The sequence below is a fragment of the Acanthochromis polyacanthus genome, chromosome 5, assembly GCF_021347895.1.
Source record: "Acanthochromis polyacanthus isolate Apoly-LR-REF ecotype Palm Island chromosome 5, KAUST_Apoly_ChrSc, whole genome shotgun sequence".
Classification (NCBI taxonomy): domain Eukaryota; kingdom Metazoa; phylum Chordata; class Actinopteri; family Pomacentridae; genus Acanthochromis; species Acanthochromis polyacanthus.
The window spans coordinates 29,279,301-29,303,541 of NC_067117.1; the positions used below are offsets into that span (position 1 = coordinate 29,279,301).

At 40.2% G+C, this 24,241-nt stretch overlaps 1 protein-coding gene across 2 annotated transcripts in view; it reads left to right on the forward strand.

Moving 5' to 3' along the window:
- cdk18 (cyclin dependent kinase 18) overlaps positions 1 to 24,241 on the forward strand; it is a 58,806-nt gene that overhangs the window by 26,163 nt on the left and 8,402 nt on the right. For both annotated transcript variants that reach the window (XM_051948505.1, XM_022211816.2), the window contains exons 2-12: positions 2,739 to 2,874; positions 13,535 to 13,671; positions 16,377 to 16,508; positions 16,810 to 16,866; positions 18,325 to 18,439; positions 20,714 to 20,808; positions 20,921 to 20,983; positions 21,126 to 21,249; positions 21,640 to 21,760; positions 22,319 to 22,416; positions 23,787 to 23,892. In XM_051948505.1, coding sequence (XP_051804465.1) covers positions 2,757 to 2,874; positions 13,535 to 13,671; positions 16,377 to 16,508; positions 16,810 to 16,866; positions 18,325 to 18,439; positions 20,714 to 20,808; positions 20,921 to 20,983; positions 21,126 to 21,249; positions 21,640 to 21,760; positions 22,319 to 22,416; positions 23,787 to 23,892 — 1,166 coding nt within the window. In that variant the 5' untranslated portion in view covers positions 2,739 to 2,756. The remainder of the gene's footprint in view (positions 1 to 2,738; positions 2,875 to 13,534; positions 13,672 to 16,376; positions 16,509 to 16,809; positions 16,867 to 18,324; positions 18,440 to 20,713; positions 20,809 to 20,920; positions 20,984 to 21,125; positions 21,250 to 21,639; positions 21,761 to 22,318; positions 22,417 to 23,786; positions 23,893 to 24,241) is intronic.

Consider the following 24,241-nt stretch of genomic DNA (forward strand, 5'->3'; position numbering starts at 1 on the left):
CTTCATTCTTAACCCCTTAATCTGCTTTACATCCGATGGCTTTTATTATCCCAGCTTCCCATATTTACTGCCTATTGTGTTTTCTCTCTAACAATAAACAAAGAATTCCTATTGATCTCCAGGTTTCCATGTTCATTCCAGCCCGGTGTTGTTATTCAGCACCACCAGAGGACTGAACGCTGCAGTAAATGATGCTGCTAAGATATGAGTGTGTTTCACCTTGGAACAGCTGCCCCATTAGTGTTGCAATAAAGAGAAATCAAATGCAGCTAAAAGCACTTTCCAGCTCTAAAGGTGTAAAGCTGAGGTCTGTGTTGCTGTTTAACATGTCTCTGTATTATTACCAGCATAAAAAGAGTTCATGTGGCTGCTTTTAGCAAGGCTGTGGCAGTGACTTTGCCCTTTTGTGCTGCCGAGAGCGCATTTCCCTCCAAACAAAAGAGTCACATCAACTGAATTTGATTGATTTTCTCAGAAATTAGAATTCTTTCCTTTCTCTGCACCGATCTGGGGATTATTTGCTTCCACTGTTGACTCTAAAGCCGTTTCCTCTCCCTCACTCGCTGTTCAATTTATGGCTGCCACCTACGCGTCTTCGGTTCTGAGAATGCCTTCATTATCTTGCTAACTCCATGTGTGCATACCTCACAGCTTTATATTTTTAGATGATTTTCACATTTAGAATTGAGAATAATTTTGCCGCCTTAATCTGATTTCACAAGCACTGGACTTTTCCACCTATTCCACCTGTGAATAACAGGATTTAGCAACAGAGCTGAGAGATGAGATGAGAGAAATCATATGCTGGAGAATTTAAATGTAGAAATAAATGAAGGGAGTGTGTTTTCTTGCGGTCTTTATTTGATGGTTTTCCTTGCAGACAGGTTTTCTGTGCACTGAAATTGCACCTGTAGCGGCAGCCATAATGCTATAAAGTCATGATGAAGGCTTTTATTATTAATAAATAAAGCAACTTCGTGCAAACCAATGAAAATTAAAATTTAAAGTTCCACCACACAAGTAACATCAGCATGTAGAAAAGTTGGCTTGTATTGAGAAAACCTCTGATTAGATGAATGACAATAAGCTTCAGTCATACAGACATCTGGGATGTATTAAGTAATAATAAACCAATCATAAAAGCCAGACAAGCTCATAAAAAGAGAGAATGTGCACCTGTTTCTAATTATTTTCCCTGAATGTTATAAGGCTAATAGGTTTCCAGCTGATTTAATTAATCTGCAGTGTCAACACTATCAGGTGAAACTCTAAATACACGTTAAATTGATCAGCAAAGCATGAGCCCGAAACACATTTGCAATTTTCAAAATAGTGTCAGCTGTCTCATGTTAAAATACGTTTCTGGACTGCTTTGTAGTGTTAGATCAACTAAAATTTGCTTGAGTAGTCTAATTTCTTACCTTTTCTAGTCTATTTCTTACTTGTGATTGCTTTTACAACCACAAACACAAAGTTGTTTTAACCCTAAAAAAATCAGCCACCCTAAGCCCAGGCTGACTGAGAGCATCTGCTGTGCACAAAATGACACTTGTGGCACAGATGACAAAATAAAGATTACAGAATATTACAGCTCAAAATTTCTGGTTTGCGGAGACTGTTTCAGCATTATTAAGCATTTTTTATGCTTTTTTTATTTTTTAAAAAGCCTCAATTTACCTAAATATGACCTCCATAAGGTAGAAAAAAACTAAACTTTTACTGTTGTTTCAGTCAGAGTCTTTCTGAAACCAAATAGTTAAAAGGGAGGTTTTCCTCTTTATAAACAGAACATTTTCTACCTATTACATGTGATTTCTGCAGTTCAGGCACAGTAACAAACTCCTGCTGTTCGTCTACCAACAAGCACTTCCCCCTGCATACTGTGCTGTATATTTAAGTCATATTATTCCATAATTGAGACGTGGGCTGGAAGGTTGCTGCAGTAGTGGCTGTATATCACACTAAGATAAGTTGGATGTATGAATGTGACTCAGATTGGAATAGACTGACTCACTTTCTAAGTATTTTAGCACATATATTCATGCATGTGTGTACATTACACGTTGATGGCTGGGCTTAAAGAGCTGTCTGCTACATGTACTGTGCCAGACACTGTAATGATGCAATATGCTGTGATTTCTCAGACAATCATATGCTGATGAGCTGAGGCTTGTAAATAAAAGCAGGGAAAAGGGAGTCTGGCCGTAATTGAAGCCACCACACAGACAACTCTAAGTTTTTTTGCACTAATGAGCAGAAACACGCACACACATGTACAAATCCATGACAGTAAAGAAATCACGGAGACCCCCGTGACTCCAGAAAACATAGCAGAGAAGCAAAGGATAAGTGGCATAAAGAGCAGGAGAGGGATAACTAGCTGGTAGGGCTGACTGTGGTTGTGTAACCTACTAAGGCAGAGAGTATATTGATCAGCTGCTTTCCTGCTGCTTTCTGCCTCATTATCACAAGACATGGACTGTTTTTGGTCAAACTGCACATAAAGAGCCATCTCAGCTGTACAACACGCATACTGGTTGCTCTTTGATTTCTTACATCTTCTTGATAGTATCGGTTTTTCTAAATGTTTTGCATACAGAACAGCTTGATTTCCATAGTTTGTGTGGTGCTATGGAACAAATATTGCACCTTTAAAAATAGTTTTTCCAAGAAACACATTGTGGATTGATGGTAACTTTTGGTAAAAGTCGTTCTCTTTCTGCCTTTTCTTCCCCCAGAGTCGGTTCCTCAGCACCATGAACAAGATGAAGAACTTTAAGAGGCGTTTCTCGCTGTCGGTTCCTCGCACCGAGACCATCGAGGAGAACGAGTTCACCGAGCAGATCAACCAGCTCAACATCCGGCACACTCAGGGTAAGTCACACTCCTTCGTTTGTCCGAGTTGTCTGTGAAGTTTTGAAATTTTACTGAGTTATAAAACCAAAGCTGTTGACCGGCAAGAAATGTTCACAGTTTCTTCAAAACTGTAACTATATGTAACAATAATAATAGATAATTCTTACGTAGGGTTTTTCAAGACACTTCAGAAAAGAAAAAGTGCAAAGAAACACATCCAGTATATCATTTAGAAGTTGGTTGAGACCAAAGCAGAGCTCATAGTAGAATGTGAGACGTGCAGATGACATTGGATGTACATTTTTGTTTTGCCTTCTTAGCTTTATAAAGTGATAGCACACCAACATTTTGTTTTTATCTTGTGCCCCTATTTGACCCAAAAAATCATTCCCATAAATCCATCAACGCAACTTAAAATTAGGTAAACAACATCCATATTCTTTGGAATTTTAGTTTTTTATGGATTACAAAACCATCCGCAGTCGTATTCTCCATCTAGATACAGTGCACTGCTGCTTTAGTTTGATTAGTGCAATATCATCTAAACATAATTTAGATTTATAGGCTACTGGACTTTTCAAACAGTCCTACAATGAATGTGTCACTTCAAAATGGCTATAATCAATATTTTTGCGCAAATAATTACAATTTTAAAACCCCTGTATTGTGCTGGTACAAAAGTTGGGATCTGGTTAAAGCTATAGCTGCACTAAGTACTATTTTTATGACAACAACTGACCAAGGAAATACACTCAGCAGAAATATAAACCCAACACTTTTGTTTTTGCTCCCATTTTTTATGAGATGAACTCAAAGAAAAACTTCTTCCACATACACAATATCACCATTTCCTCCAAATATTGTTCACAAATCTGTCTAAATCTGTGATAGTGAGCACTTCTCCTTTGCTGAGATAATCCATCCCACCTCACAGGTGTGCCATATCAAGATGCTGATTAGACACCATGATTAGTGCACAGGTGTGCCTTAGACTGCCCACAATAAAAGGCCACTCTGAAAGGTGCAGTTTTATCACACAGCACAATGCCACAGATGTGGCAAGATTTGAGGGAGCGTGCAGTTGGCATGCTGACAGCAGGAATGTCAACCAGAGCTGTTGCTGGTGTATTGAATGTTCATTTCTCTACCATAAGCCGTCTCCAAAGGTGTTTCAGAGAATTTGGCAGTACATCCAACCAGCCTCACAACCGCAGACCACATGTAACCACACCAGCCCAGGACCTCCACATCCAGCATGTTCACCTCCAAGATGGTCTGAGACCAGCCACTCAGACAGCTGCTGAAACAATCGGTTTGCATAACAAAACAATTTCTGCATAAACTGTCAGAAACCGTCTCAGGGAAGGTCATCTGCATGCTCGTCGCTCTCATCAGGGTCTCCACCTGACTCCAGTTCGTCGTCGTAACCGACTTGAGTGGGCAAATGCTCACATTGGATGGCATCTGGCACGTTGGAGAGGTGTTCTCTTCACGGATGAATCCCGGTTTATACTGTTCAGGGCAGATGGCAGACAGCGTGTGTGGCGTCATGTGAGTGAGCGGTTTTCTGGTGTCATGGCCAGCACACTCACCGGACATGTCACCCATTGAGCATGTTTCGGATGGTCTGGATCGGCGTATACGACAGCATGTGCCAGTTCCCCCCAATATCCAGCAACTTTGCACAGCCATTGAAGAGGAGTGGACAAACATTCCACAGGCCACAATCGACAACCTGATCAACTCTATGCAAAGGAGATGTGTTGCACTGGTTTTCTGAGTCCCTAGTTCAGTTCATTGTTCTGCTGTTTGACTTGTAACTTCACCGTTTTGTTTCGCTCCAAAGTTTGTTTAGATGTATGTAAGAGCTGTTCACAGCACAAAGTCATAGTGCTTAACAGAGAAAATCAACATAAGCCCTGAGAACTAAGCAACAGTAGATCCAGGAGAAATAGATAAATAGTCAAACAGTAATTAGAACATACAGATTAAACATAACGTTAACAGTCTCATCTGTATCTAGATGCAATGGGAAGCAACTTCCAGCCAGTACAAACACACAAAAACAGACAATGCACTATGTGCTTAACATAGTGGAACATTCAGAAGCTAAAGGTTGAGACATTTCTATTTGATGGAGACCGAAAATGAGCTGTAAGAGAGTGAATGTTGGATTTAACATTCACCAATTGGATATCGACATGATTTTAAGGATGTTAATAATTTTAATAATTTTTACACCTCAACTCCTTCTGTTAGCCTGACCCCCCCTTACCCTCCCTCTAACCCTGCTGGTCAAGGCAGGCGGTCACCTTTCCTGAGCCTGGTTCTGTCTGAAGTTTTTATACCCTGCCAATCCCAGGGTTTTTTAGTTTCTTCCCACTGTTGCTTGTAGAGAATCCAAAGGCAAGTTTGGATTGTTGGGTTCTCTGCTATCTGTCTGCACCTTCCTATGTTAAGCACTTTGAAATGACATCTGTTGTGAATCTCTGCTATATAAACAAAACTGAATTGAATTGAATGAAAGATAATGTTGCGTTGTGGCGGTTGAATGTGTAAATATATAAATAATTCAATGTGACTCAGTTATTCCAGGTTTAAAGAATCCTTAGAGCAAACTTCAGCTGCTGACACATAACTGTTAATTAACCCAAATCCCTGCACTCTTGCATTTACATCTTAATAACTCCTTCCTCATGGATTTAGGTTAATCACAGGGTTTTCAGTGGTTAAACAAACTGTTTTCTAGCCAATTGGTATAGCAAGCACATTCAAATTCCTGCAGCCTGAGCTCTTCTATTTCCTTCTGTCTTCTGGGTTCAATGTGTGAATGAATGGCTCAAGTCTAATAATAGAGCACGAACTGCAATCCCCCTCTGAGTTTTAATAGCCACTACAAAAGCTGTCCCTCCTTCCGTGTCTGTAGCGGGCCCTCACAGATTAACGGAGGTTTTCCGGCCATGACTGGTACCACCACTGAGCTGCAGAGGATCAGCAGGCTTCAAAGGAGAACGAGGGTTACGGTGTGAAATGGTGGAGGTGAACTCAAATCTCTGCCAAGTCGAGCGTCGCATTGTAAGCATGATGTATTATCATTAGTCAAATCAGATTTCCTGATATGTCGCCACTGCAGCGATCAAAATCCCTTCAGCTTCGGCCTCCTGTGCGGAAAGGCGGTTAAATTCAGCTGCTTTGTGGAGAGAAGCAGCTGCTGTGTAGCTGAAGTCCCCAGAGTCCATCATTCTGCATCACTGTCTGCTGCTGAAGGTCAGGAAAGAGGTAACCAGACAGAGAAAGAGGACAGACACCGAGATAAACAAATAAGCGAGTGTTTGACCCAAATCCAGCAGCCGTCTGATCCTTACACTCCTCTCGAAGCTTTTACTTCTTCCACTTTCCTCTCACTGACAGTTGTGTGCTTATTTTTAAAATTTTATGCTTTATTTCTTGGCAAACTCCTGCTGAAAGCTGTGGGCGGAAGGATTTTAGTTTCTACATTTATGTTCCTGCTGGGATTAAACAAACAAGAAACAAAGAGGTGTTAATTAGTGAGCTATTAAGCCCAGAAAAATCAAATTCCATGTTTTTTTTTTTTTTACTGTTTTTATGTAACATTGTGCTAGAGGACAGTAACAATGACCAAAAAAGCCATTTAGTTGGTATTCTTAATGGAGTCTCAACATATTAAATCAGCTGAATCTGAAAAAGTTCCCCATCAGAATCAGCGGATTTTTAATTTACAATAACTTTAGTATATTTAATGAAACCATGCCCAATTTTACCTAAATACTGAGAATATTTTATGAATTACAGGGTCTTGAAGTACACACAGGGGTGGGTCAAAAATGTTGCACTTTTTAATTTACATTATTTTCCCAGCATTCTTGAGCTGTTGTAGTAAATGAGGCTGTTGTTGATGCATAAGAATGATTAATCACTCATTTATTTCAATAAAATGCCAGCATGCATGCTGTTCCTGCCATCACCAGTGAATTTTTTATTTTTAAGGAAAAGCATTTCTTTTGTAACTTTTCTGAGCAATATCTGACACAAGAGCTTCCTTTAGGATTAATACCTATTTATCCTTAGTATGGCAGTGCAATATTATGAATTTCCCTCAATTTAACACAAAGATGAGGAAAGAAAGCAAATTGCTCGTGATGCCAATTGCCGTAAAACAAAATAGAAACCTGTGTGGTGCTGAAAGCAGGTAACAGTAGCTAGTTTTGATCTGTTTCTTGTTGCTATTCTTTATGCTTTTCCTATTAAAAATAGTGATAAACAAAAGCTAAATCAGGTGATTTACACTCGTGGACAAAATTGTTGGTACCCCTCAGTTAAAGAAGGAAAAACCCACAATTCTCACTGAAATCACTTGAAACTCACAAAAGTAACAATAAATAAAAATTTATTGAAAATTAAATAATCAAAAACAGCCATTACTTTTGAATTGTTGATTAACATAATTATTTAAAAAAACAAACTAATGAAACAGGCCTGGACAAAAATGATGGTACCTCTATAAAAGATTGAAAACTATTTGACCAGAGTGACATGATTAACTCAGGTGTGTCATTTAATTGACATCACAGGTGTTTCCAAACTCATAATCAGTCAGTCTGCCTATTTAAAGGGAGACAAGTAGTCACCCTGCTGTTTGGTGAAAAGGTGTGTACCACACTGAACATGGACAACAGAAAGCGAAGGAGAGAATTGTCCCAGGACATCCGAAAAAAAATGATAGACAAACATCTTAAAGGTAAAGGCTATAAGACCATCTCTAAACAGCTTGAAGTTCCTGTGACAACAGTGGCTCATATTATTCAGAAGTTCAAGACCCACGGGACAGTAGCCAACCTCCCTGGACGTGGCCGCAAGAGGAAAATTGATGACAAATTGAAGAGACGGATCGTTGGAATTGTATCCAAAGAGCCCAGAGCAACCTCCAAAGAAATTAAAGGTGAACTCCAAGGCCAAGGTACATCAGTGTCAGATCGCACCATTCGTCGTTGTTTGAGCCAAAGTGGACTTCATGGGAGACGACCAAGGAGGACACCACTGCTGAAAAAAACTCATAAAAAAGCGAGACTGGAATTTGCAAAAATGCATGCTGACAAGCCACAAAGCTTCTGGGAGAATGTCCTTTGGACAGATGAGACCAAACTGGAGCTTTTTGGTAAGGCACATCAACTCTATGTTCATAGACTCAAAAACCAAGCATACGAAGAAAAGAACACTGTCCCTACGGTGAAACATGGAGGAGGCTCAGTAATGTTTTGGGGCTGCTTTGCTGCATCTGGCACAGGGTGTCTTGAAAGTGTGCAAGGTACGATGAAATCTGAAGACTATCAAGGCATTCTGGAGAGAAATGTGCTGCCTAGTGTCAGAAAGCTTGGTCTCAGTCGCAGGTCATGGGTCTTCCAACAGGACAACGATCCAAAACACACAGCCAAAAACACCCAAGAATGGCTGAGAGAAAAGCGTTGGACTATTCTAAAGTGGCCTTCTATGAGCCCAGATCTGAATCCCATTGAACATATGTGGAAGGAGCTGAAACATGCCATTTGGAGAAGACACCCATCAAACCTGAGACAACTGGAGCTGTTTGCTCATGAGGAGTGGGCCAAAATACCTGTTGACAGCTGCAGAACGCTCATTGACAAATACAGAAATCGTTTAATTGCAGTGATTGCCTCAAAAGGTTGTGCAACAAAATATTAAGTTATGGGTACCATCATTTTTGTCCAGCCCTATTTCATTAGTTTGTTTTTTAAAATAATTATGTTAATCAACAATTCAAAAGTGATGGCTGATTTTGATTATTTAATTTTCAATAAATTTTTATTTATTGTTACTTTTGTGAGTTTCAAGTGATTTCAGTGAGAATTGTGGGTTTTTCCTTCTTTAACTGAGGGGTACCAACAATTTTGTCCACGTGTGTATGTTGTATCTGTTTCTGACCAAAAACAAAACGAAACAAAGCGTGCTCCCCTGAAGACCACGCTGCTCACACACGAGACATTACCAGATGAAAAGTCAGAACCTTGAAATTTGGTGCATCCATTTGTGTCCAGACCTATTATCGGGTCAAAACTGAGCCATCCGGTGTTTTATTTGTGGCCACAAACCTGTGAAACTAATGATGCTCCCACCAGATTCAGATGTATTTTGTGCACAGTGCTAACAGATGTGAGAATGCTGGCAAAATGAATTAAGATGGTAAAAGCACCATCATGAAGGATGTTTCAACTCCTAAAATGCATCATGAGGAAGCTTTCCAGAGGAGCTATGAGCAAGGATGCACCAGTGTATCCTCAATGTGATCTGAAAGTCTTGTCTTCAAAGGAAATATATACTAAGCACTGCTCTCCTTATCTGATACTGATACAGATCATAAAATACAGCAGCAGCAGCCTGTAACAAAGCAACAGACAGATGATGGACCTGCATTTTAATCAGTGAATGTTGCTTTGAAATGATGACAACTTGTTGCCCTAGAACTGATTCACGTTCACCATAAATTCAATGATTCTTTTACTTTCTCTTTCTCAGTATTGACAAGATTTAATCTCTTTGACCGTTCATACAAATGCTTCATCCTGGCCATTCCTCTCTTAATAACTTTAAAGAGACAAACAGTCAGGGCCACAGCTAACATAAGCGTGACTTTCCCTGGTTAAATGAAGGTGAAGCCCTCAGATCCTCGGCTATTTTCTCCTCATTTCTGTTCTGTCAGTAGCAGTTTTTCTCAACTATAAAGCCACACTGGAGGGCTTTATTGATAAGAGACATTTGGCAGAATGCAATAGTTGTCTCAGTCCACATGAACAGGCTGCAAAAAACAACAATAATTTGCATTTTTTAATTTCACAAAACCAAGTTTTAACACAGGGTGTAAGCTGTGCAACAGAAACGAAGCCCAATAATTCTGCTTTTACTTTAGTCATAATAGGGCACAAGGTGGTCTCTTTACTGAGCCTTTCAAGCTTGGAAACCTTCCAGAAATGGTGCAAAAGGGTTGCATTTTAATAACCTGGTAGCCGTATGGTGTGCACCAAGATGGAAAGAGTTCAATTTAAAAAATAAAAAATAAAAAATGAAAAGTCCCATTTAGCACAATGCACAGCCTTAGAAGGCTGCGAGCTGCAGAGTCTTAGTCTTGCATAATAGTGACCAGATTTTCACCAAAATTATGGACATGCATTAAAGTATATATATTTAACATATTATTTCTAGTTTTGAAAATGTCCTTAAACAAAGCCTGGATATTAACTCTGCTAATATTCATTGTGGGTGTTTCTCCCCCCCACCATTCATTCCTGCCTTTTGTGCCTTTCACTGTAAACACAGTTTTTAGATGAAAACACGACAAAAACATCATGCGGCGTACCATATTGGATTGTCCTTTTCCAAACCAGATGTCTTGCAGACATCCATCCATATCTCACAGCAATCGGCCACTCTATTTGTGTGTGTGTTCGAGTGCGGGTTTGCATCTGCAGATCAAAGGAGCTCTGTAGCTGTGATATTCTAATTACAAGCAAACAGGTTGTCATTTCATCCCCGCAGCCCGTTTAGACTATCAGTCAATATGACACACAGCTCGGTTGTCAAAGGCGTCTGGGTCGTGTTGTTAAAACGTCTTGTTAAACTGATCCAGGCATTTTTGTTTTTTAAATCTATGAACTACCCTGGCTTCTCCTTCTGTTTTATCATTTTACAACCACAGCTTGTTATACGTGTCTCTATGTGTGTTTGCAATATGCAGTAAATATTAATGTTGGTGTTCATACATATAAACAATCCGCAAATAAAACACACTGGATGACGCATCCTCCTAAACGTAAAAGTCTTCTTCCCTTGTTAGCCGTCGTCCCGGCTCGAGTTGTAACGCAAACATACCGGTTGCCGCTGAAACGGAGACACCATACCAGGGAGGTTGCCAATACTTGCCATTGAAATTGAAGATCAAACTGAGGCTGAAACCTCACAACGGGCGGTATTCAAAGGCTGCCGACCGGGCATCAAAAACACATCACTTACATATGTGTGATGAAGATCAAAGTCTGTTCTTCACTGGACGGATCCTGCTGCACTGCTTATGCTGGTGTACTCGCAGTAATTTGCTTCAGCAGACTTAAGTGAGAATTTCCTCTTTAGACATGAACATGTTTTCTGCAAACAGAAAAGATTTTGTGGTGGTGTGAAGTAAACTGGATTTTCTAATAGGAAATGCTACTTACGATCTTTCTGTCAGGACATATTTTGCAGAATGGCTTTGGTTGATATGTGTGGTACTATAAAATACTGATTCTCTCTTCAGCTTTGTCAATGTTGTCCTCTCTCTCAACAATCAGAATCAGCCTCCATATTGTATTACAGTAGCTGATGTCACTTTTGTCATATTTTACTTTTTTGATAGCTGCCGTAGAGACAAACAGGAAGAGAGGGGTATTGATATAATGCAGCAAGCCAGAAGTCTAACTGTGACCTGGTAAACATCTTAACTATTAGGCTTCTATGGTGTCACTGTTTTCAGGTATATATAGTTTTATCTGAATGCAACAGGAGAAACTGGGAGGAAATGGGGACAAAGAGGTTTGCTACTACATCTAACACAAACGGGTTGAAGCAAAGATTAGATTTTTTGGTTTCCTGGTACATGCTCTAAAAAACACTGAGCTGCCAGAGCTTCATTAAAGCTACAGTGGCTCTGCTGTAACTCTTTGTGGCTCATTTCTACATATCTTGGCATACATTTGCAACTGGAATTCTGTTCATTTCAATGCGAGCCTCTGTGTTCTACAGTGGGATTGTGAAACTACTCTTGCCCCCCCCAGTTTCGTATTTGCCTCCAGCACTATGAACCTCACTACTGTGTATCATTAGCCTTGTTTGTTCGGTTCTGTGGTATAATCCAGAAAACTGGATGCTAAGTCTAATTAAATCAGCCTCGTAAAGGAAGGAATTATGGTCACTACACTAAGCCCTTAATTCAGAACTATAAATCCTGTTTATATTTGTAATTATTTGACCCCATTATACAGTTTGTCCAACAAATAGCACTGGCAAGTTGATCATGTTTACCTTTAAAAAAAGAAGTGTGACTTAAATATAAGATATACATTTTAAAGTAGTATTAAACCACAGCGAACTATTGACACACATGTATTCTTCATATGGAGTCTATTTTAGAAACTTCATCACAAATGCTGTCCTCTGTTTGTGTCTATTTCAATTAGATTCATTTCTGTTTCTTTAGCAGCTGAATGCTCCACTTTGTTCATCAACAAGTTTCTAACTTTACAGTTTACCATTGAACTTTGTGTTTTTAGAGCTTGATTTAGATTTTTGAGGCTGATAAGAGCTGCCAGGCTAAACGGAAAAAATGCAAAAACGCCCCATACAGTCGAAGCGTTTCACAGTTCTGTCTAGAATCATTACGATGCTTTTTGTACAAAGTTCTCAGAATTCAACATTATGGAAAGCACTTACCGGAAGCTCGATACCACTCTCATGTCTGTACAGAAAGATGCAATTGACCTGATTTAACAATAACCAAGCTGGCTACCTACCAGCACCTTTGAGGCTGTGGCTCAGGTAGTAGAGGAGGTTGTCAACAAATTTCAAGGTTGGCAGTTCTATGCCCTTCCCCTTCTCATGTCAAGTTTTGTCCTTGGACAATCTGAAGTTGCTCCCAATTGTAGGCAATGGAAAATGCATTGTAAAGGACCTTGAGTATTACTGAGGTAGACAACTACCAGTCAAAGGTTTGGACACACCTTCTCATTCAATGGTTTTCATTTAACCATTGTATACATTGTAAATTAATACTGAAGACATCAAAACTATAAAAGAAAACATCTGGAATTATGTTGTAAACAAAAAAGTGTTCGCCTTCAGTTTTAATCTACAATGTAGAAAATAAAACAAATAAATAAAAAGCATTGAATGAGAAAGTGTATCCAAACATTTGACTAGTAGTGTATGTTGTGTTGACCATTTACCTTTAAATCTCACAAATTTACACGTTCTATCTTGCTTGCTTATTATTGCATATAAAAAAACTAAATTAAAAGCCAACAGTTTACCATTTTACTTAGCAACCTACATTACTGTTCAAAAGTTTGGGGTAACCCAGGCAAATTCATGTTTTCTATGAAAACTCATGTGCTAACATAACTGCACAGGACTTTTCTAATCATCAACTATCCTTTCAACACCTTTAGCTAACACAATGTAGCATTAGAACACAGGAGTGATGGTTGCTGGAAATGTTCCTCTATGTAGATATTCCATTAAAAATCAGCCGTTTCCAGCTAGAATAGTCATTTACCACATTAACAATGTCTAGACGCAACTGCTTTTCTTTCAAAAATGAGGACATTTCTAAGTGACCCCAAACTTTTGAACGGCAGTGTAAGTAATGCAGATGCTTTAGGATAAATACTGAAGCTGTTCTGTTTATCTGTATATGTAGCCCTGTGACAGACTGGTGACCTGTCCAGGGTGTCCCCTGCCTTCGCCCGAGTCAGCTGGGATAGGCTCCAGCACCCCGCGACCCTAGTGAGGATAAAGCGGTGTATAGAGGATGGATGGATGGACTGAAGCTGTTCAGAAAGCTTGAGTTGTTTTTTTAACCACAAAAACAAAACTGTTGATATTTCTTCTCCGTCAGGCTTGACTCCAGATCGGCTGGGTCCTCCATCCCATGACGCCAGCCCAGTGAGCCCTGAACCAACCACACCGGGAGCTCAGTCTCCATCCCACCTCCACTTCCACAGCTCGGCCCAGCACAGACGTTTCTCCATCGAGGTGAGAAGCAAAAGCCCAACGCACAGACTGTCATTGATAGAACAGATGGAGTAATTAACTATCCAAGTGTGTATTTTGGTTTCCAGAGGTGTTGAAGTCACATGAGACCAGACTCAATTTACACGATTCAGTGATAACAGGAAGCTGTGCATTAAAACGATAGAAATCAGTCGCAGCACAAGTAGTTGGTCCTCTAATTAAACTGTTTCCCAGGAGTCATTTTTCTATTTCTCCAGCTCAATGAGATGAGTCACATCAGAAACCTTTAGTCGTCCCTGCATCATCCGAATTTTTATTAGAAATATGAGAGACTGCACCTTTTCTGAAGTAGTCCCCGTAGATTCACCAGTGATTCGCTCCGACTCTTATTCCCAGACAGTCAGCTGAAGCTATTCCAAGAGGAAAGCGAGCGCTCAGAAAGGTGCAGCAAAGACAGAAATAATAGTATGAAAGTGAGAAGGCTGGAGCTCTTAGATAAATCTGGATAGCTTTTTAAAACAAGCACAAGAAACGCCTCTTTCTGTTAAAAGGTTTTACAAGTTGCACCTCAATAAAACGGATAATTTCATGGCTGTCATGGTGTGAAAAATCTCTTTGGCTGGTGTGTAGTGATATTTTTTTAGCTGGTTCTTCTTTTTATCACAGTGACAGCTCAACCACTTACCTCCAGGAACCTTGTTAATATTTAAAAGCCCCGCAATTGTCTAGTTTATGTAGTGGATAAGTACCTAATTAATTAATGACTTCTCACTCATTCACATGGGAGGCTTCACTTTTGACAGACGTGCCTCATCTGTGTTGGACTGTGCTGGTGCGAACACGCTGTGACATGCAGCTCTACTCACCTTCCACATTAGCGGAGGTCCTGTCAAACAAAATATCTCCTGCAGGGATGATGACTTAACAAACGAGGCAGACTTTATTGACCTGCTCACTCTAATAAGACATCACGTTACAGCCACTGAAACAGACAGCGTTGACAAAATTACTTAAGCAATGTCCCCAATTACAGTTTATTAGCAAACCATTTACTTTGCTACACTTAATTAACTAGTAGTAGTCACTTGTAGTATTATTTTTATATTTAGCATGAGTGCAAAATGAGATTTTACGCTCAAATGCATTGGTTGTGCCTCTGATATGTCTTGAATTGCAGAACTCACATAAGGCACAATAAGTCAAACATCAAAACCAGATTTTTTTGTGAACTTTCTGTTGGAAAAAAATGGAATTTGTCCTGGAAAAGTACTTGTGCATTTGTAGCAGCAGGGCCATTGCATGTGAGATAACTATGCGGCATTCCCTAATCAATCCTGTTTTCTCTTGTGACAGCTAATTGGACATGCTGTACTGTACATACGCTGTTCAGAGTACATTACATTTGATAGTTACCAGGGCCTATAAGGTCGAAACACATGCTAAAGGGAAAGCAACATCAAGGAAAACATGCTTCAAATCAAAGGACCCTTCAAACAGAATGCAGTTTGTGCTGTACTCGCTGCTGCTCGGCAGGGAGAACAGAGAAAACACACGGTTTCTTATGCAGCAGACATGCCCTGACATAGCAATTCTGCTTTAAAGTCCCTTCCTGGTCATCGATTTAACCTCAACAATCTCACCTCTGCAACATATTTAGAAGTTTCCCCATGAAAACCATTCCTTCCTCCCTTAAAAAGGCTTAGATGTAGTGGTACTTATTTAAACCGACAATTCGGAAAGAATTGTTTTTACCTTGCTGACATGTTTCGACAGCTTCTGCTGTCTTCCTCAGAGTGTCATCTGACGTTTGGTGATGTGTCCTTTTTATCACATGGTCGGTTTGATAAAAAGGACACGTCACCAAACGTCAGATGACACTCTGAGGAAGACAGCAGAAGCTGTCGAAACATGTCAGCAAGGTAAAAACAACTCTTTCCGAATTGTCGGTTTAAATAAGTACCACTATCGTATATTATACGACAAAATGAACCTAATCTAACTGGCGTAGATGTAGCTCTACACCATTGTTTCTGCTACAATGTGCACACATATAAAGTCTGCACCTCTTTTTCCAGTCAGTCCTCTCCGCTTGTTGCACTTCAATCACACCAGCTCACCCACAGTTCTGCTCAAACGATGTAAAACTATGCACAGCTCGACGGCAAGTTGTAATTATGTAGTGGTTCAAGCCACAAATAAATCCATGTTTTTTTTGTTCATGGTACGCTGCAGTTTCATTGTGACATGCTCAGTTGAAAAAACACTGTGTGGACATGTTTCCAAGAAAAATAAGCATAATGGAGGGAGTCTAAATGATGCAAAAATGATTTCCTTCTCATCAGCAGCCTCAGATTCATCTACACTTGTAGAGATTTATCGTATTACTGTCGCAATGAGCCAGACAGACATATCTCTGTATCATGTGTCTGGGGTGAAACACTGGAACCTCGAGACAACACTGCCACCACTAGGTTGATCTACCCAATGTCATTCTTCTAGTCATTGCACAAAGCATGGATTATAATAAAAACAATAAGGCTATTCAATAATTCTTTATTATATTCTAATTTTTGACATTTTGACCTTCAGAATAACCAGGGACAAAGACAAATATTTAAGGACAAACAGTTCTATGAAACAGTTTTATTTTTCTTAAATCAGTCAAAAGAATAAAAAGCCACATATTCTGTTGTTGCAAATACTTTCTGTCTGGTAACTTCTTTCAGGATGTCAGTAAGTGCATGTCTCTGCCCATGGACATCCGCCTGCCTCCAGAGTTTCTCAAGAAGCTGCAGCTGGAGAGTGAAAACTCACCGCTTTGCAAACCTCACAGTCGCATGTCTCGGCGTGCTTCTTTGGTATGAGATCGAACGACTGATCCCTACCTACCTACCTACCTCTACCTACCTACCTACCTCTACCCTACCTACTCTATCTACCCTACCTATCCTACCTACTCTACTTACTCTACCTACCTATCCTACCTACCTATCTACCCTACCTATTCTATCTACTCTGCCTACCCTACCTACTCTACCTCCCTCCTTCCCTACCTTCCTACCTACTCTATCTACCTACCTTACCCTCTATTTACCCATCCTTCCCACCCACCCTGAAGACCATTAAATCAATCTCCTTTGTTTTTCTTTTTGTCTAAAGTCTGATATAGGTTTTGGGAAGCTGGAGACATATGTGAAACTTGGCAAACTAGGTGAGGTAAGTAACCGCCAGCTGCTCACACCTTTCAACAAATTTTAGATGGTCGATGAAGAGGCCTCAGAGACAGTCCAGTGAGAGGCAAGTGCATCACAGCTACACCCACTGCTGTGGCCACAGAGCAATAGCTTCAAGCTACGGTTAACCTCATTAAGTGAGGATAAAGTACCTCTCTAGTGGATAATGTTGACCACAGCTCATGCAACTCACCCTTTTACTTATCAGACTGCCTGTGAGTCAGTTCTCTTGGGGGATGTAAGAGCCTGTCAGATATAATACAACATTGCTTTGTTTGTTTGCTAAAATACAAGGCAAACCACAGTATGCCCATGTGCCCAGTGTTTTTGTGTGGCTTAATGAGAAATTGCTCAGCGTACACTCCACAGGTTTCTAATTCACAGATTTGTTTTGGAAAGAGAAGGGCTCATGGGTCGAAGCACTAAAACCCGACACCATTAATGTGTGAGCAGTTAATGCCTTAAGGAGTGAGCAATGATTAGTGACACAAGCTGCCTGCATCAGTGCTGGTCGCAAGGCTCAGCAGCACATAACAGCAGTGGTGAGGCATCAAAAAGAGCTGCTGTTGTTGTCAATTATCATGATGAGTTGCTCACAATGGCACACACGTGCTTTACAGTGAGTCACAGATGTGGCCAATATAAAATTGCCTCATTGCCTCAGTTTATTTGCTCAGTATTTTAAAAGAAAACTATCTACTGTCTTTCTTTTATAACCTGCAGCACTTTATCTGCAGTCATCACAACACCTGCAGTCAAATCGTTGAAGTGTAGTCAGCAATACAAAGACGGTAAAGAAGGATGATAATCAAACCTCAATTTTCAAATCCCAGAGAAGTAAAAGTCCATTTAATTAATGAATTATACCAAAGCCTGTAGCATTATCTCAGATACTTCATGTGGATGATGATGGTTGAACCTTCTAACCTCATTCAGTCAGTCAGAGTTAATCATCTGTGAGTTTTGTAGATGATGATGAAAAAGTAAACAGACAGTGAAAGTAAACAGATTCCAATCAAATTAGCTTCATTATTCTATTCATGTAGCAACATTTACAGCTCAAACCAGGCCAGATGAGATATGCAGTTTCGTGGGTTTACTCGATCTCAATCTTTCGTTGACCACACAAAGCTTATGACTATAGATGAGGTCTGGAATATAGTTGGAAAGGTTTTCCTTCCAAAGGCTTTTGCACCACAACAATCCAGTATAACACCAGCATTACTGCACAACACTACATCAATCCATCTGTCAATCCCTTTCTTCATTTTACCATCACATATGAACAAGACCTTGAAGTACTTGAAATCCTTCGCTCTGAGTAGAGATTCATTCACAATCTAAAGGGATCAAACCAAACTGAACACAATCCCTGACTGCACATAGAAGTCACATTTTAATGAATGATTATCAGAATATCAGTATGCTTTTGTGTTTGTAGGGGACTTATGCCACAGTGTTCAAAGGGCGAAGCAAGCTAACAGAGAACCTGGTTGCACTGAAGGAAATTCGGCTGGAGCATGAGGAGGGAGCACCTTGTACCGCTATCAGAGAGGGTAAACACACACTCACACTTAGAGTAAGCCAGTGCATATGTACTCAATACTGAGGTGGACATATTGTCAGTATCTCCCCTGAAGTCTACACCTACCTACATTACTCCAAGTCTGATCAGTTTGCAGATATAAGAAACTGATGCTGCATTACTTCATGTAGTTGTTCTGAAGGCACCTTGGAATCAATCTTTACTTTGTAAAATTGCATCACAAACTAAGTTAGGGTGACCATACGTCCTCTTTTGCCCGGACATGTCCTCTTTTGAGAGGCTGTCCGGCCTGTCCGGCCGGCGTTTATAAAGTCCTTCAAATGTCCGGGTTTTTGATCTTGCCTAGCTTGAGCGCGTCACAGACCAGTGTATTTATCATTCACGTTGAATGGTTCCTTTGGAAACACGCTCTGAGAGGCGAGTTTGAGCCGAACCCTGGAACGCTCCACACTCACTCACTCCTCGCAGGCTGACAGTCAGGTAGGCACACTGCGAGAGAACACTCGAACCGAAAGAAAATGCCGAAACGCAAATGTCATTTCACTGATGAAATGCGAAAAAAGTACCCCTGTTTTCGTCCGGGTCGTGTCAGATGGGAGGCAGAATGTACAGTCTGCAAAGCTGGGACTTATGTCTCTGTAGCTAATAAGAGAAGGAAAAAGAAGGAAAAAGGGACTGTTGACCTGATTCATTATTTCTATATTTTTTTCATTTGCCATTAGACACATTATTTTGAAGAATGGGCTAACTGAACATTGAAGAATAGGCTACCTCTCTTTTTTCTTTTTATTTAATATTTTGAGGCATTATTTCTATTTTTACATAATTGATAATTGGGAGGTTATTTTGAAGAATGGTACTCTACCTCACTTTTCCTAACTAAGGTGTGAGTGTCAGACTTAAGAGAGATGATTATTTCTTATTTTGTTAAACATCTGAATACATGTGTTCCTACACAACTTGAGTCAATAACTATTAAAGACGAGAGCATGCCATATTTGTATGTGACTGATTATATTGTTTAGGAGAATTGCTTTAAATTAATAATTAATTATAAAGCAACTGTTTGTGAGTGTTTTGGGCTATTTTTCTGTATATCCAGGTAAAGTGTTCTTTTCTGGGGAATTCAGAAAATCTGTTTAACTGAGTTTGAAGCACAGAAAGCCCCCTGACCCATGGAAAACTCCTAAAAATGTGTGTGTGGGGGCGGGGGGTGGGGGGTGGGGTGGGGGGTGGGGGACTGAAAATTTTTCACGTGCGAGCTGGAAGTGTGTCCTCTTTTCAGAGAAACAGAATATGGTCACCCTAAACTAAGTGAGGCTGATGTGACACCTTTCAAATGTCATTACACTCCTACATTATATCAACACAAGTGTTCATAGCATCATAGCAAATTTCCGAAAGAACTTTAAGAGCTGTGGAGTTTCTGTCTTATTCTAAACTGCACAACCTTAGAGGATAATGTTAGTGTCTTTAAACCTGACATGTTTCTTTTAAATGTGGCTATTATGGCTCTGCAGCTCTTGCTAACTTTATGGCCACCATTTGTTGGTAGAAAATTATGGAAAGAAGGACTGTGGATCATTTCAGACTCCAGTCTCATAGACAGGCTATACAGGGAAATTCTGAAGCGTCCATTAGGACAAACTGCAGAAGGATTGACATACATCTGTGTCAACTTTAAATTTTATGGACTCATCTTGGAATTTCCTTCTAGCTGATTTTTGTGGAATGAAATTCATCCCACATAACATTCATGTTCATAAGATTCCCAGAACACAAAGTGAATTTGTGATTCATGCAGGGTGTGTCTCGTTTCACAAATGACTGCCTTTCAAATTAGATAAACTTGCAGGCTGCTTTGTCAAATGTATCCCACTGTTCTGAGTAGTCAGGGTTAAAAATTACTATCACCACACTGTGAAAATGTTCCATTGGGAGTTGGAATATTACATTGAAACTCTTACCTCATGCAAACATAAGCAGGCAAAAAGATGTAAAAAGGCAAAAATAATAATAATAATGAATCTCCTCTATGCCATGTTTCTCCTCCACAGTCACTATTGCACTAATGACAGCCTCACCAATGGCAGCACAAAAATCCACAATATTTTGGCTTTACTTTTGCACAGAGGCAGGTAGTGGTGACCTGTTGTCTATTTTTGCATAAGGTCATAAAGTCAAAAGATTAAGAGGCGTGATTTTGTTCCAGAACACAACTTTGAAGCCTTTTTGAATAAAATCATGGTAGTTGAGTTTACGTTTCCCTCCTCTGTCCAACCAGTGTCTCTGCTGAAGAACCTGAAACATGCCAACATTGTCACGCTGCATGACATCATCCACACTGATCGCTGCCTCACGCTGGTGTTTGAGTATCTCGTGAGTACATCTGCAGTGCAGGATTTACAAGTTTTCTGATGGAGTTGGCCCCAATTAGCAGAAAGGAACATGGACAGATATGAGTGTGAACACTGTAACTTCTGTTTTCCAGGACAGTGACCTCAAACAGTACCTGGACAACTGCGGGAATCTCATGAGCATGCATAACGTCAAGGTGAAACTAAATGATTCAAACATACTTAAACATACAGAATATGTGTATTTCTGTCAAGGTTATGAAGTTTTAGTTTTCAAATGTGTATTACTTTATCGTCATTTATCCAGATCTTCTTCATTTTGATGCCTCTCCCTCGCAGATCTTCATGTTCCAGCTGCTGCGTGGTCTGTCCTACTGTCACAAGAGGAAGATCCTCCACAGAGACCTAAAGCCTCAGAACCTGCTCATCAACGACAAGGGCGAGCTCAAACTGGCTGACTTCGGTAGGAGGCAAAACACAAACATGCAGCACAGACATAAACAAATGCAAATGCGGTCGTAAAGACACCGACAGTTGGGAGTAAGATGGCTTGTTGCCTGCCACAGTGGCTTTCCAATTTTATTTTACTGCCACTCAGAGATCTTCTACGCTGATTACTTTAGCACCCGTACTTCCTGTATCCTAGCAACAGTTCCCCTCTCTCTGAGTTTCTAAAGTTTCGTGCTGGAAGTCAGTACATAAAGCCAACAAATACAGGCAACAATCTGATCGAGGGACCTTTCATATTGTTGTCTTCAATCCGTCAAGTGTTTTATGACAACAAACTGTGTGGATGTTGGGGACGAGGCATTATTAGGCTGACAAACTCCATTCTGATGCCTGTGCTGTCCAGGTCTGGCAAGGGCCAAGTCCGTCCCCACCAAGACCTATTCCAACGAGGTGGTAACTCTTTGGTATCGGCCCCCTGATGTGCTGCTGGGCTCTACAGAATACTCCACACCCATCGACATGTGGTAAGCAGTACTGTAGATATTTGATTGAGGATTATTCTCTTTGTTGTTCTCTTTGATAAATGCATTGCCATGGACCTCAGGGTTCCCCAAACACCAGTGCCGGCTCTGATAGTGCAAACATGCTGTTATCAGATAGATAACAAGCAGCCTGTGGCTCATCCAGGATTTCCATGACTCATTCCTACCTATGAAAACCTTCCAGGTCGTTAGCACAAATATGAGTCACAGAGGAGTGTAATTCAGTTTTTATTAATGTGTTTTTGCTCACCCCCTCAGCTCTGGTAAACCAGTGAGAATTAAATGTCTCTCTCTAGCAACCCAGCAGCCTTCTAAGCACACCTAGCTGCATATTCTCTCATCAGAGCACAGGGTGCCTCTTCCCAAACACCGTCCTGCATTGAACAAAAGGCCGCCCACTCGTACCATACTTGTTTGCACTTGTGATCAGCACCCTTTGAAGCGTATGTGTTGAGCACAGCCTCACCCAGTTCTAACGCATGAGGACTGTTTGATGTTTTCCCCTCTTCATGCATCTTGATCTCCTTCACTTTCTTCCAGGGGGGTCGGCTGCATTCTGTATGAAATGGCAACAGGTCGTCCCTTGTTTCCTGGTGCCACCGTGAAGGAAGAGCTACATCTGATTTTTAGGCTCATAGGTAAGATGACAGCATGATGCGGTGATATTGTAAAGGTCAGACTAAAATGTCCTGGGGCGAAAATAAGAAAATGAGCCCTTTGGAATTCCCTGCACCTCAGAGTCTGTTTGTATGGTCTGCAACCATGGTGGAAGTCTGACTTCACAGCAATACTGGGAAAATGTTTTATAGGCTAATTAAAAATAAGTTGCTTGTTTTTGGAAGAAACATATATGCTGTGAATGTTGGACCATCAAGAAAACATCGTTCTACGGATAAAGCACAGTGGTGGCAGCATCATAATTTGAGGTTGTTTTGCTACCTCCAGGTTGCTATCATTGAGTTTAGAAAAACAGCTTCAAATTATGATGCTGCCGCCACCATGTTTTATCTGCAGAATGATATTTCCTTGTCCAAAGTGCCCTTTTCACACCATACAACAGATAAAACATGGTGGTGGCAGCATCATAATTTGAGGCTATTTTTATAAACTCTATTATGGTAACCTGGGGGTATAAAAACACCCTCAAATTATTATGCTGCCACCACCATGCTTTATCTGTTGTATGGTTTGAAAAAGGCACTTTGGACCAGCAAGAAAATATCACTCTACAGATAAAACATGGTGGTGGCAGCATCATAATTTGAGGCTATTTTTATAAACTCCATTATGGTAACCTGGAGGTATAAAAACACCCTCAAATTATTATGCTGCCACCACCATGCTTTATCTGTTATATGGTTTGAAAAAGGCACTTTGGACCAGCAAGAAAATATCACTACAAACAAAGCACGGTGGTGGCAGCATCATAATTTGAGGTTCTTTTGCTACCTCCAGGTTACCATCATTAAGTTTAGTAATTTCACTTTCTGGTTAATGTAACAGTGGCTGTCTGAATATACTGAAGCTCAGCAGAAGTTGGGTGATTCAGGAGAATGACGACTCTAAACATCAAAACACCATGACTTGAAATAAAGAAAAGACACCTTCAGGAGTGACCCATTCAGAGACTAGATAACACAGTGGAATTATGGACTACAGAGAGTTATTCACTGGTTAAAATCTGAATTCTTTAAGAAAAGATGGTCCAACTCCCACTGAACATTGTACATGTCTGACATAGTTTTTAAAGTTATTGCTGCCAAATAAGGTTTGACATGTCAATAAATCTTTAATAAATTAAAGGTTTTCATGATATGGGTTATTACAGCCCTGTGACTGTCTAATAGGTGTATTCTGTAAAGGCATAGTTTGTTATATTAGTTTAAGCACACTGTGTTTGTCTTGTGACAGATGAAGATCAGATTACATTTTATGACCAGTTATTGCAGGACATTCCGACAGTGTGACATCAGATGATCAAACATGTCTTTGTTTCATTGTCTTCCAGGCACTCCAACAGAAGAGACTTGGCCTGGTATCAGCAGCAACGCAGAGTTCAGGTCCTACCTCTTTCCTCAATACAGACCTCAAGCTCTCATTAACCACGTACCCAGGTAAAGGTGGCATGTTTGTGTTCAATTTTGACCTGATGATGGCATTAGATGACAGTTAGTGGTATTCATTCTGATTGGGACATGAATGCATGAAGCAAATTTTTGACAACCCACTCAAAGAATTGTTGAGAACCACAAATGTGAACATCATGCTGGTGCTAGAGGAAATCTCAAGGATCACTAAAGTCAGTATTAACCATGAATACTAGCCTAATAGCTGGAATATTTTAGTCTTCTCCATGTCATGGACTTACTGACCAGCATTTTGTTTGGTGCTGTCATCATTGGCATACAAATACTGGATTAAAAACAGGACATGTACATTCTAATGCACTGTTTTCAATGTTTA